General features: G+C 38.2%; 1 protein-coding gene across 1 annotated transcript in view; it reads right to left on the bottom strand.

Moving 5' to 3' along the window:
- Window positions 1-14,774, bottom strand: part of LOC110156593 (cadherin-18) — a 354,498-nt gene that overhangs the window by 145,436 nt on the left and 194,288 nt on the right. Inside the window, exon 6 of the mRNA XM_020920794.2 lies at window positions 7,029-7,282. Coding sequence (XP_020776453.1) covers window positions 7,029-7,282 — 254 coding nt within the window. The remainder of the gene's footprint in view (window positions 1-7,028; window positions 7,283-14,774) is intronic.

The following is a 14,774-nucleotide window of genomic DNA, read 5'->3' as shown; positions in this document are numbered from 1 at the left end:
ATTACCATCAGAACAACTATGAAAAAAGTTTGGATCGTGTTTGTGTCCGTGGCGTAACGACAAACCGAGATGACAGCCGGTAGCAGCTGAAGTGTGTGCTTTCTTCCAGTTGACGTAAATATGTTCGTGTCTCTGTCCAATCAGAACCCTTCCCCACCACCAGACGTTGAGCGGAATTAAATAAAGGCGACTGAATCTGTTTTCGGTGTAAACCTCAATTCAGAATTATTATTTCCATGTAAACTCAAAGGAGAATATGTGAATTCTGAACTATTTAATTCAGAACAATTAATTTGGAATTAAAAAAACATCATGTAAACGTGGCCAATGTAAGTAATAAAAAGCCAGAGTCGATGGAGCTGAAAGTGCCTCCATGCTCACTTCCTATTTGAAACCTGGCAGCTACATCTATTTTTATACACATTGAAGTACACATAGAAAATTGAAATATAGTATTTTTTCTGTCAGTACCATGCAGGCTACAGTTTTAATCAGTTACCTGAAGGTTAAATCCATTTTGACTGAAGATTTCTCTCTGTATCATTGCTTACAGGCTTCACATCAAAACACAGATCTTCTTATTGATTCGTGATACAGTTTGATGTTGTAAGGCGTCTCTGTACACACTAGACTTACCCTCAGGTGTGTATACAGTCTACCCTCCAGCTCTGATTACATTTTATATTTTATTGAAAGAAATCTCGTGTGCACTGCCCCCTGTGGCCGACCTCTAAACTGCAATGCTTTAATGGTTCTATATTAAAGCTAAAACAAACTTGACTCTTGTGAGGTTTAAGTCATGTTATAATGTTGTTACCGCCTCAAAAAACAGACCTGGAGTTGTGTTTTATTTCATTTGGACATGTTTCAGTAACATTTTCTTTAGGGGTGTCAAATTATTGTGTTAATTGAGATGAATTCATTATAGTCATATTTATGTTTTTAATCGCGTTAATCTAATTTATAATCTGTAACTTTACTGTTTCTGTATGCGAGTTGCCTTATTATAAAATCTGTTTTTATGTGTTGTTAGGACACAGTCGCACTGTGCAGTCCTGCTCCGCTCGCTCGCACAAAGAATTGTAGCCTAATTTTCATTCTCGTTCTCGCCGCATCTGCGATAAACCTGCACACGTCTGATCTCTGAACAACATCACAACACAGACACACAGAACAGACTCACCTTCTGCATCAACATCCCTCTGTCACAGAAAGAACACTCATATTCCACTGAGTCGTGTCCTTTAGTAGAAGCTGAACCGCATCAGCACAGAAGAGCGTTCTTTTTTTTTTTTCTCTCCGCTTAGTTTATGCAAATTAGCCATGTGGTTTTTAGTTTTGTTTCTGTGAGACTTGCAAAGCTGCATTAAACACATTATAATGTCAAACAGGCTGATGTGGCTCTAAAGTGGTGATGGTTTATATGTTGTAAAGTTGAGTTTATTTATGCAGATTAGTAATAGTAATAATGATGATAAAAATGTTAATGACAGTATGAAATTTCAAATGAAAATACCTCAAGTTGAGGCTTTTCTCAGGAATTTTTAGGTGAGATTAAAAAAGATATTGATTAGATTAATTAATTGCAGATCGTAATTAATTAATCTCTCAATTTTTTTAATCGCTTGACAGCACTAATTTTATTGTTAGTCTGTATACAGCAACAACTGGAGGGTTAAAATCTCAGGGTAAAATATTTCAGAGTTGTTTTTTTATACAAAAAGAGTTATTTTAACTATTTGAAAGTTAAATGGGGCTAAAAGTTGGGGTTATTTGCCAGAGTTGATATGGTTGAAGTTAATTCAACTTCCCCTAGTGTTAATGCAACTTCTCTTAGTGTTAATTCAACTTCCCCTAGTGTACTGTGTTTATCAACACAGACATTTACATCGACAGTTTGGTGTAATAATAGTTTTGCTTCAGGTGTTTTGTGGAGTGGGTAGGATTTTTTTGTGTGTTTTTAGTGGCAGGATAATTATGGCCATTGACATGCACTAGTCTAACACCAGCGACCTCTGCAAATACAAGGACTGGATGGAATATTTTTTAAAAAAGTGTCTCCACACGTCTCCAACACTCTGGATCACTAGGAAATGAGGTCCTATGTCCAAAATTCCGAACTGTCCCTTTAATGTTAAATGTTCCATTGTAAAAGAATGTACATTTCTTACTTCCCCAAATCATAAAATGCCGGAATATAAGTCCTTTAACATGTAACAGCAGTGCACTTTTGGCCTGTATTCACGTATCGGTCTATAACTTTGCCTTGTAAGTGTGATATATTTACAGCGAGTCCATCATTCCGCGCTGCAGAGAGGAGTCTGTACATAAGGAGTAGGCAGCGTGTGCAGGGTGAATGAGGAGCAGACCGGAGCCTCCAGCTAGTATCAATCTTTCTTCTCAAATATGGCGGATACGTGTTCGGAGCATATGGATGTGCCGAGCATTTAAACAAGATGGCTACAGGGGAAATACGCGCTGACCGTAGAGATACTGTAAAGAAAGCACTGCAGAGTATAAAGTGACAGAGAGAAAATGGACAGTATAGAAATGGTATATGAACAAAAGACAGGTATTTAAGCTTTTAAAGGGCCAATATTCTGCTATTTTCTGAGCTATGTTATAATGTTGTTTCCTCATTTTGTTTCCTGTAGTTGTGTTTTGCTTTATTCACTCAATAAGTATAACATTTATTAAAACAGGAAGTGCTCCACTGTGTTTTTAAACTCCATACACCTTCACAAGAATCATTTGGATCATTTAAGTCCTGGAATTGCTGATCTCTACTGAACAAAAAGGTAAAAGACGAAAAATTTCAGGTCTGAGCTAAGAAAAGGATTACTCAAACTGAATGAAACAAAAAAACACAACTCCAGGTATGTTTTTGATGAGGTAACAACATTATTATAACTTCATATTAGTCAGTTTTGGTAATATAGGATCCTTAAAGGGACAGTCTGGAATTTTAGACATAGGACCTCATTTCTTAGTGAGCCAGAGTGTTGGAGATGTGTGGAGACACTTTTTAAAATATTCCATCCAGTCCTTGTCTTTATAGAGGTCGCTGGTGCTAGGCTAGTGCATGTCAATGGCCATAGTTAGCCTGCCACTAAAAACAGTCTTACTCACGCCACAAAACACCCGAAGAAAATCTATTATTACACCAGACTGTTGATGTGAATGTCTGTGTCGATTGAATAGTTTTAGAAGTAAAATCAACCTTGAAGGATTTATGTCTGGGCAGCAGCAGCAAGTTGTACTTCCTGACAGAAAGTGGTGGACTGATATATGAGAAAATAGTCCCTCAACATGTGATGATTCATGCGATGCAAGGTTAGTTTTATTTCAAACATTGTTCTGTCAACACAGACATTTACATCAACAGTCTGGTGTAATAATAGATTTTCTTCGGGTGTTTTGTGGAGTGGGTAAGACTGTTTTTAGTGGCAGGAAAACTATGGCCATTGACATGCACTAGCCTAGCACCAGCGACCTCTGCAAATACAAGGACTGGATGGAATATTTAAAAAAGTGTCTCCACACGTCTCCAACACTCTGGCTCACTAGGAAATGTGGTCCTATGTCCAAAATTCTGGACTGTCCCTTTAAGGTAGTCTTATAGTATTCGCAAGGGCGGAAAAGGGATATATACTGTGTATTTTATTGACAATTTACAAGAGGTTTCATTGCCGAGAAATACTTTGAAAAACACATTTGTCTAAAAATAAAGGTATGAATATGGAATAAAGGTAAAGTAACTCAAACAGTACATCATTATTTTTCCAGTAGCAGCTACACAGACTGAAATAAAGCAGTTATAGACTAAAATACAGCAACTACTTTAAGTGATAAACACTTCATAGTGTGTAAGTTCAATGAAATAGAGACTTTAAAACATGGAGGAGCACTTTCTGGAGAAGCAGGACACCACAACATGATATCAAGCGAGTCGAAAAGAGTGTTGTGAACTCTTGAGAAAAAAATAAATAAATAAATTTTAAAAATGTCAGCAATAAATGTGAGACAAAATGAAACAAAACACAACTCTATATATTGCGTATACAACTGATACACTGGAAAAAAACAATAGCTAGGTAAGTTAAAATGACCTAAATTAAGAACATTTTATTTTATTTGAGTAAATTTAACTTGACAAGAAAAATGATCAACCCCTGGAATAAGTGTGTTTTTCTTAATCCAAGCAATATTCGATTTTGTTTCTTATTTTAAGTGCAAAAAGTTGTTGTTTTTCTTATTTTAAGTGCAGCAAGATGTATTTTCGTATTTTATGTACAAAAAGTCTTGTTCCACTGGCAGATCATTTTATTTGTCAAGTGAAATTTACTCCAATCATGCTGAAATTTTCTTTTGTTTTGTTTTTTGCAGTGTATAATGAACAAGGCTCAAAACGTTTCGCATTAAATTAGTCCAATGAAACTGTATCTATCTACAAAACCCATGGGCGGAGAGCGACGAGACTGGACTCCCACATCTCAGTTATGGCTCAGTCTTATGAGTCAGAAGATTTGACCTTTCTGTCTCTCACTCAGACGAGACATTTTCAGGGTTAACTGAAGGACAGAGCAGTTCACAGGCGTGATTTCCTCTACGTGGAGTTTATTTATGGACTCTGAATGACTCAAATGTGTCCCAGAATACGCGATGTGTCCAAAGTGCAGAACAGTCATCAGCTGTACGTGAAGGCTGCAGGAATCCAGTCAATTAAAGGGGTGAAAAAATATTACACGGAGTACAAATGGTCCAGTCACCCATTCCGTGTCAACAGATGTGAAGTAAACATGTTCAAATCAAATATAGCTTTTACTCATAACAACTTCCGATTTATTCTTAGTTACAAAAACATCGGACGTGAAGGTCAAGTTGTTTATGCTGTCATTTGGTGTTCCGAGTAGAAAGCAGGCTCTTATTTAGGTTCCCAGTTACTATAAACATTCTTATATACAGTTCTTGAGAATTCTGTGTATATATCTCCTCTATCTGCAGGTTAAGGCTCCAGTAGCCCAAGTTCAGTTTGATCGAAGTTCTTATTTAAACCCTTTCGGTGCCAGAGTTTTTTTCCTAAAATGTTCAATTTTGACATCTTAGTCCTGGGTTAGTCCTATTTTCATCCTGGTTTAGTCCTGGTTTAGTCCTGGTTTAGCCCTGGTTTAGTCCTATTTTCATCCTGGTTTAGTCCTGGTTTAGTCCTGGTTTAGCCCTGGTTAGTCCTATTTTCATCCTGGTTTAGTCCTGGTTTAGCCCTGGTTTAGTCCTATTTTCATCCTGGTTTAGCCCTGGTTTAGTCCTGGTTTAGCCCTGGTTTAGTCCTATTTTCATCCTGGTTTAGCCCTGGTTTAGTCCTGGTTTAGCCCTGGTTTAGTCCTATTTTCATCCTGGTTTAGTCCTGGTTTAGCCCTGGTTTAGTCCTATTTTCATCCTGGTTTAGCCCTGGTTTAGTCCTATTTTCATCCTGGTTTAGCCCTGGTTAGTCCTATTTTCATCCTGGTTTAGCCCTGGTTTAGTCCTGGTTTAGCCCTGGTTTAGTCCTATTTTCATCCTGGTTTAGTCCTGGTTAGTCCTATTTTCATCCTGGTTTAGCCCTGGTTTAGTCCTGGTTTAGCCCTGGTTTAGTCCTATTTTCATCCTGGTTTAGTCCTGGTTTAGCTCTGGTTTAGTCCTGGTTTAGTCTTATTTTCATCCTGGTTTAGTGCTGGTTCAGTCCTGGTTCAGACCTGGTTTAGACCTGGTTTAGCTTGAATGAAATTTGACAATATATTTGGCAAAATTGGCCATTTTATTCAGAGCGGTATCTTGTCAACTTAAGCAGACAGTGGCATCGAGAGAGTTAACATTAGAAGAAAAAAAATAAATAAAATGCATACCGTATTTTTCGGACTATAAGGCGCATTGGGTTATAAGGGGCAATATGAATAATGTTGAAAATTAAACAAACGGAACGACACTTGAGACTGATCAATCCATTGGCAGATCGTGGTGTAATTCGCCCGGCGTTGTCTCTCTGTCTTGGTGAATGCGGATTATGAATGTGAATGTGAGTGGATCATTTAATATTGTTTTTTTTTTTTCCTATGAGGATGACTCAAATATACATTGAGTAATAATGTGTTTGATTCAGCTTTGTGCACATTTGTTTACATTTTACAGAAACAAAACTTAAAACCACATGGCTCATTTGCATAAACTATAAGCGCTGAAAAAAACAGCTCGCTTCTTGTGCGCTGATGTGGTCAGTTTCTGTCGGACTCTGCAAGGCTCCTGACTATAGTAGCTGTAATGCTCCGACAATCCATCAAGCGGTGCGGCTTTGTAGTTTATCAAAGTTGTACTAAAACATTTTGACAGATTTTTGAGCGCTGTCTACCACATAAAATCAGTTTGAGGTCAACTACAATTAATACAAAAGGTGCCGCGGATTAAAAGGCGCACTAACGATTTTTGAGAAAATTATAGGATTTGAAGTGCGCCTTATAGTCCGTAAAATCCGGTACTCGTCCTTTAAAAATAAAGGACATATCTTTTCATATTCTAAATGCCTCAGCTCCAAGATATTGGTATTGTCACACTACACACGAAACTACACATGAAAATCTCAAACTCAATTTCAACACTAAAGATTAGACTTGATCCTCAGTATGGTTTCTGATTTCAAAATAACAAAACAAAAACAAAAAAGCACTTTCTTTAGTGAATCTCAACATTAAATTGTATTTTTTTGCCATCCCTCAGTGGTCCAGGGGTGTATACTAGTCTCTGTGTTCTTATATTTAGTCTGACACAGCTCAAGATCTTTCTAAAACTATTCAGGAAAGGTTCATTTCAGTCCAGCGAATGTGACTTGTTTTAGTATCAATACCTGCTCAAATAAGTATCTAGTTTCCAGTTTTATTTCAATTAGTATATCAGATTTTCTCTTGACAACCCAACAAGATATAAACCAAGCCAAACTAAACCAATGCTGTAACATTCGCATTAACATAAGTGTGAATAATAGAAAAAAACAGTCTTACCTAACAGGGCTGTTGTTGCTGTCTGGATCGCGAGCTGTCACCGTGCCCACTTCGGTGCCGCTGGGAGAATTCTCGTAAACATCCATGATATAATAATCCATAGAAAAGACCGGCGCCTCGTCCACGTCGCCCACGGAGATCTTCAAAGTCGCGGTGTCTTTGAACGCGCCCAAATAAGAAAACCTGGGATCCACGTGAGTGTTTGTGCCCTCGATGTGCAGAGTGTACGTCTTCTTCCTCTCGTAGTCCAGAGGCTGCAACACACAAGGGATTTATAAGTATTTATGACAAAACAGCGTATTTATATTGTGCTGTATTTTTGAAATTTAAAGGTGCACTATGTAACTTTTCTGGTGTGGGGTCTGCTACCAGCTTGTTTCTGTGAAAATGTTATGTTATTGCCTGAAATGTTCCACAGTCATTAAACATATGTATCTCTCTTGCATGTATTCAATTATCAACGTTTTTATCACTGGGCCCAGTCAAGCAGAAGTAAACAACAAGGCCAAAAATTCAAGTTAATGCATCTGATATAAAAATGTATTGAACAGATACATATGTTACTCTAGTTTATGAAACTGTTGACCTTTTTTCTGGACCATTTTTGGTTCTAAAGTTACATGTATGAAACATGGAACAAAAATTTGTTACCAAATTTCAAAGACCTGCAAATCATGTCAATAAATGGATGTATTTCATCATATCTTGTGTTATTCGATCTTTGAACTGTTGATGAAGGTACATGATTTAAAAAAAAAAAAAAGTATTTAAAATGATAAAAAATTTGCTTGGAAGGACTGACATATTTTATAGAAATAGTTTCTTTTCATTTTCAAATAATATTAAAGTATTTGGAAGAAAAAAGTTGACAAATAATGTAAAATCCTGCACCTTCTACTTGTTTGCACAATTTTCCCTCCGTTACTTTTCCCTCCGTTACCATGACCTTTCTTAATAAAAAATCTCATTCCTCAAAAAGTAAGAGGTTTTTCAACCTAATCTTGTACCATATGGTAGAAAACTATATGAAGCAAATATTCAAACCAGTTTGTTAAGGATATGTAAGTGAGAACCGCTAGTTATCTCTGTTTGTATTTATTGCCCAAAAAGTGCTGCATATTTCATTCCCTCATTCCCTCCCCGACATGTTGACATGAGTTTTTAAATTTTTTGTCAACAACTTGAAAGAATATCACAGGTTTAACTTGACCCTGTTGGAGTGTAACTCTTTCCTACATTCTGATACTTTACTTATTTCAATAGTCCCTCTAGTTTCTGAATAAGAGACATTTGAATGTAAAAAATCTGCCCGTTTCCCTCCGTTACCACTTGACCGGACCCCACTTAAAACCTTGACAATACGTGTAAGCTCTCCACTGATCTGACTTGATGGTTGTCTCCATGGAGATAAATATGTGAAATGTCAGACAGTAGAACATTCTAGACCAGGGATCTCCAGCCTTTTTTTCTCCATTGAGCTACCTTTACAAATAAAAAATGCTAGAGACCTACCAATTTCAGCAGTCGCAAAGAAACTGAGTAAATATAAGAGCCGCGGCGAGCCTTAGATGCTTATAAAACATTATCCATTTATCGTGCACCAAGTTAGGCATCAAATTTATACATTTACAATGGGAGTTAATCAAATTTTACTTATTACCCACAATACATAGAATTCAGAAATCCTTTGGCGAGTTACTTGGAAGGGGAACTACCTAACAAAGTAAAAACATCTCCACGGAGAAAAGAGAAGCAGGCGATGACCCCCTCCACCAGGAAAGTTACACATTGTACATTTAAAGGTACAGTATGGAACTTTGTGGAGGAAACCGGAAGTTAAAATCATATTTGGAATACTCAAGGATCCTTTTTTTTTTCCACTGTAATAACCACAACCATAATAGATGAATAAGAAACATGCTTTTATTTTATTGTATTTTCCAGGCTATTAGGCGTAATTTTAAGCCTCTAACCCAATCAAAAAACGACCGCGTGCCCCACAATCCAGACAATCCTATACACGAATCCACTCAGGTGTCCCAGCACTTCAGTAAACTACAAAGCCGCACCACCCGCAGCGCACGCAAACACACACGGAGCAGACAGCGACCGCGCGGCGAAAAACACCCGCAGACACACTCATCACTCCACGCCGACGAGGAACGGAACGGAGGAACGAACCGAAAAAGCGAGTGCAACGTGCCGCTTCTAGACACGACTGAACAACTGAGTCACTGCGAACACGCCGACAATCCAGCGGTCCCAGACAGCACCCTCCCTACACGCCACAACTGAACAAAGCCCAGAGTCACTGTGAACGCCCAAACAAAGTCCCACTGACCCATCCAACTGTTGTGTTTCCTTTAAAGTCCAGTGCGGTTTATTTGTGAAAAAAGTTCGGAAATAGACCATTTAATGACACTGCGTCTTATAATCCAGAGCGCCTAATAGCCCGGAAAATATGATAGTCTTTTTTTTTTTGGTGCATTCTGTAACTTTTCAGATGGCGGGTCTGCCAGCTTGTCTCCATGGAGATGATAAAGCTTTGCCAGGAAATTGCCACAGTATAATCACTGAACCTTTAACCAATTAGAGGTGTTTTTACTGTTAAAATACCTTAAAACATGCACTCATACGGTGAGCACAGTCACACTTAGTCTGTTGCCGATATCTGTTCATGTGTTCATGGAGATTCAGAAGTTTTATACCATACACTTTATGTAAAAAACAAATAAATTAAAGGTTACAGAGTGCACCTTTAAGAAAATACTAACATAGATCTAGACCCAATGTGAGTGTTCTTAGTCCTGTTTAGTCTTGGTTTACCACAGGAATTGCCATTATAGTCAATTGTTGTGCATGAGCTAAATTAGTCATAGATTACAAACGAAAAGATGAAGTAGAGCGCTTCACTTGGTCATAAAAAAGTAAAAAACTAACAGTACAGGAGCTCTACGAAGGTTAACTTTGAAATCAAAACCGAATGTAAAAGTGCCAAGGTGTTTCGAGCAAGATGGTCAGGGCATAGTCACAGATTTATCCAGGTTTCATATTGGTTTAGTTACTGTACTATCACTTAACTTGGATTTCAGCACACCAGAAATGTTACAGAGTGCAGCTTTAATACATCTTTGGCTGTCAGTGCGGTTACACAACACTAAAGTAACTGCATACATTTCATAACCTGTGAGTGATTCTTTTATGAAACACAAATCCTACGCAGACACACCTGCCTCCTCTGTTTCACCGGGGCCTAATGGATAATAATGGAGGCATTATAATGAATATTTAGAAACACATCGCTTCAGATTAGGCTCGCTGATTGAAAATTATTATCCCGCCTCTAAAGGAGCGGCTGATATAGTTGGAGATTGGTTCGTTCCTCAGAAATAAATGGATTCCTTTTGGTGGAGTCACATGGGGTTTGAAGCTCGAGCTGCCAGTTGTTTTTCCAATCGATTTGAAATTGCCGCAGCTTTAAATATACTTTGATTTATTTTCAGAGTGGCTTTCTCTTAACTATTTTGGAGCGCACTGATATTGATGAAGTTGATATTTAATCTTCTGCTAATTCAATTTATTAAGTTCTTTTTTTAAAGGTGCACTGTGTATCTGTTCTGGCCATCTGCTTGACTCTATATTGTTTTGGTTGTTGTTGTTGTCTTTTTTTCTTGGCATTTAATTGAACTATCTCATCAAAATCACAGGTCAGATCTGTGGAGAAGTGGGCCAGTGCAAAATAGTAATAATGCATATTTTTGCGGTAGTTTTGACCAAGTCTTTGTGCAAGTCTCAACTAAGTCTCAAGTCTTTGACCTCAAGTCCGAGTCAAGTCCCAAGTCAAATACAGGCAAGGCCAAGTCGAGTCTCAAGTCACTGGCTCATAAGTCCAAGTCAAGTCCAAGTCGTCTGCTTTGAGCTTCAAGTAATTTCAAATCTTTAAATCAAATTATCAAATATAGTTTTGGCTTTAAATCCTTGATATTGGGAATCGTTGCCAACACAGAATGTCTGGTTTCATTTACATCCATCTCGACACTTTGTTTACTGTTGTGCTGTACCACAAAAGGGACCCAGTCATGGCTTCACAGTTCTTCGCTGATTGGTCTGTGCGCAGTCTACAACTTTAAGGGTTCTTTTTATGTTATTAGGTTCTTTTTTCAGACCAAAAGTTTGTTTTCATACCTGACAGTTTCGACTGCTCACTAGCGGTCTTCCTCAGAGTCACGTGATGTTGCTGTGACGTGTCCAGTCAGCTGATTTAAACAAATCAGTCAGGTATGAAAACAAACTCTTGGCCTGAAAAAAGAACCTAATAAGACAAACTATCAGAAGACCAAATGAACCTCATCGGACTTCCAGGGTTCTTGCAAACCGTCTAGTGTATTCCGATTCCTGACCTAGTCACTGGAGAGAAATTAAATTTGAGCGGAGGCACTAGGTGGCGCCAGCCTGGCTAGGTCGTACTTGGACGACTAAAGAAAAGAGTGAAGGGTGAAGGAGGAGGGTGGGGTCAGGGGGTTTGTGATTGATCAAACAGGTATCCACACTTCAAACTCGGCCCCTGCAGACTGGTGATTGTAATTAGAAACGCCTGGCTGTAATCAGGGCAGTCTTACATGATGTCCCCACATACTTGAAATTATAGTCCACTCCGGAAGTACGAGTTCGGGCAGCAGCCAATCAGCGAAGAGCCATATATTCTGTGTTGGCAACGATTCCCGAGATCGAGGATTTAATGCCGGAACAAAGAGAATGTTTGGTGAATTTTATCAAGGGGAAAGATGTTATTGCCCTTCTTCTTACGGGACCTTGGAAAAGCTTAATATATCAGTTAGCCCTGTTAGCGACGCATTACATACGTCACGATCAAATAGCAGCGATTGGTTAAATGAAAAAAAAGCACCCACCTACTGTTGAGCAAACGAATCCTAATGCTGTGAGGTCAGACGGTTTCTACAAACTGAAACCGGCTACTGAATCAGGCTGACTAAACGCAGCACAAACTTCGATTTTGACCAGAAAACTGCAGATTTACCTATAGTTCGAACTAATAATGCCCCATAAACGACTAGGGGCAGTAGATAATGCTATTAAAACATCATTGTTTAGTTCCAGCGTTTAATTCCTCTTTTATTACACTTTGATTTAGTTCAGAGTGGAGTTTTCTTATCTATTTTAGAACACATTGGATCTAGATATACTGTAGTTTCTGCCATATATATAGTTTATGTAAGAGGTTGGTTGTAGAATGTACATGTACTACGTGATATGATTTAGTAAACATTTTCTTCAAGGACAATTTTGTCAAAGAAAGAAGACATCAAAAGGCACAACATATCTTATTTTTATCTCTGAATGCAGAAAGAGTAGGCCATGTTCAATGAAAGATTTGCGTTATGGAAGAAAAGCACAAACACAGTGTGAGTGTTTTAGTGAAACAAATTGATTAATGTGCGAAGGACATTTTTTGAGCAAATAATAACATAACTATGATACTGATTCTATTCCATGATGGCAGAGCCTAAGAAACTAACTGTAAGCGGCACTTTATCTGAAGATTTGTTACTCAAGGTAGACTTAAAGATGCATTGTGTAACTTTTCTGGTGGAGGATCTGTCATATGCTTTTCTCCGAGGAAGTGTAATTGCTTTGCTTTGTCTGGAATGTTTCACAGTGTGGCATTAAACCTTTCTAAACCTTTCTATCTTCATGTTGACCAAATCAGACCAAGTTACAGGTCAGATCTGTGGAGAGGCGACCCCGCACACAGTCAGAATGTTTGTTTTTTTTAGATATTTTTGAACTATAAAACCACATGTAACTTAGAGAATGTAAGGTAGAGCTGTTTAATGTCATACTGTGGAACATTCCAGACAGACGAATGACATATCCATAGAAATAAGCAAGTCCCAAGCAAAAAAATTACAAATAAGTCAGTTTCAAATAACATTACAGTCACATGCTAGTTAGTGGTAGCCAACAGTTTCAAACACGTAAACAGGACCATGAACGCATCGGTTACACACTGCTATTCCAACGTGACGCTATTTAGGTGGTGTCTACACGATGTCGTTTTATTCATTTTGACCTTTCGTCCACATGGAGCCAGCGTTTCGGGTGGGCGAAAACAGTGTTTTTTGAAAATCGGTTCCAGAGTGGAGAAAACTGAGAACGCATTTGGACAAGGAAACCGTAGCTTTTGGAAAACGATGACCCCATCATCGCCATCTGACAAGAAGAGAACCCGGCACAGGAAGGACTTAATGTACTTTATGACTTTATGTGTGTTCAGTGACTCTGGCTGTATCTTGTTTACAGCACCACATACAGACGTGGCATATGTGTTACGTTTTCACTCAGTGCTCCATTGTCGTCTAGACGTGAATATTTACTGATCCGACACGTGTGGATGCAAATTCTTCTCAACCCGCAAAAAAAATAATTATCCAGGAGCGCTGTTGTGTGGACGTAGCCTTACACACACTGACATCTAATTGTCGGAGTAGCAGCATAAACATTATTTTTCAAGCTTCCCACTACTGGGACTTTTTTTTTTCACTGTCGCTGTAGCTGCACTTTACTATATTTCAAACATTCTGCTTTTCCGAAAAGTAAAAAAGTTAAGTACGATGATAAAGCAAGGACACAAGAATACAAGAATGTTTATGTAGTTGTTGAGATTAAGAACATTAACTCTTTCCCCCATGAAGACGACATTTGACGACCCCCCCTGAACCCTTAATGACGACTTTTGACACCTCCGCCGTATCACTAAAGACGTGATTTGACGACCTTTAGAAACGGCTCGGTTTTTCACATTTAAACAGAGACTGTGATCGGTGGGGGCCACTACAACCCACACTAGACTGACCAATAGGATTCAAGGATATGTTTTCCGAAGTTAATCGAAATAGTGACGATGGTAGCTTCCGGAAAAAACACAACACGAAACACGTGCAATGGAAAGATGGCGGCGCTGCGGCGCACAGTTTTAGAAATAATGAGGAGCGGACGTATTTTATGGATAAGTTTCGAGAAAGTGACTTTTATAGATTTCAAAGTGATGATGTTGAAGTTGATTATAAAGTGGAAAACAGCGACAGCGACGGACTTTCGGGGAGAAGGTGAGAACGCCGCTGATGCGTCTGTGTGGAGTCCTGCGATATCCCAACAAACTATCTGAGCTTTATACTCGATTATGAACCAAAATTGCCCTGAAATCTGGATGTTGCCCAGGCCAGTCCTTTAAAATATTTCAGTCTTTTTTTCCAAGATGCGATGTATAACAGAATCACTACAGAAAAAACGCTTATGTGGAGCTCTGCACACGAGAAAATAACCAAGATGACAAATACTGGACACACACTGATGGGGAAGAGTTTTATTATTATATTATTATATTATAATAAACTAAATGAGTTGAATAAGCTAAATGAGTTGAATAAATTAAATTAGTTGAATAAGCTAAAATGAGTTGAATAAGTTAAATGGAAAAAATGAATTAGGTCCACACAGGTGTACAACAGGTAAAAACAGGTGTACACTTGGCTATACTGTATCTGGTGATATGAAATCTGTTTAAATACTTTGACAAAGTATATTTTTTTATTTTTTTTATGAATATAGTACTCAGAACATGCAGATATCAGATGCTGAATGTAGTTTTTTGTTTTCGAGTTTGCACCTGACCAGGTAAACTCTCATTTTCAGTGAGCTGTTATACACCTATAAATGAGTTGAATC

This window comes from Boleophthalmus pectinirostris, unplaced genomic scaffold (assembly GCF_026225935.1).
Source record: "Boleophthalmus pectinirostris isolate CB_2022bp ecotype Guang Dong unplaced genomic scaffold, ASM2622593v1 HiC_scaffold_15, whole genome shotgun sequence".
Taxonomy (NCBI): domain Eukaryota; kingdom Metazoa; phylum Chordata; class Actinopteri; order Gobiiformes; family Gobiidae; genus Boleophthalmus; species Boleophthalmus pectinirostris.
This window is presented reverse-complemented; position numbering and strand designations above follow the sequence as displayed.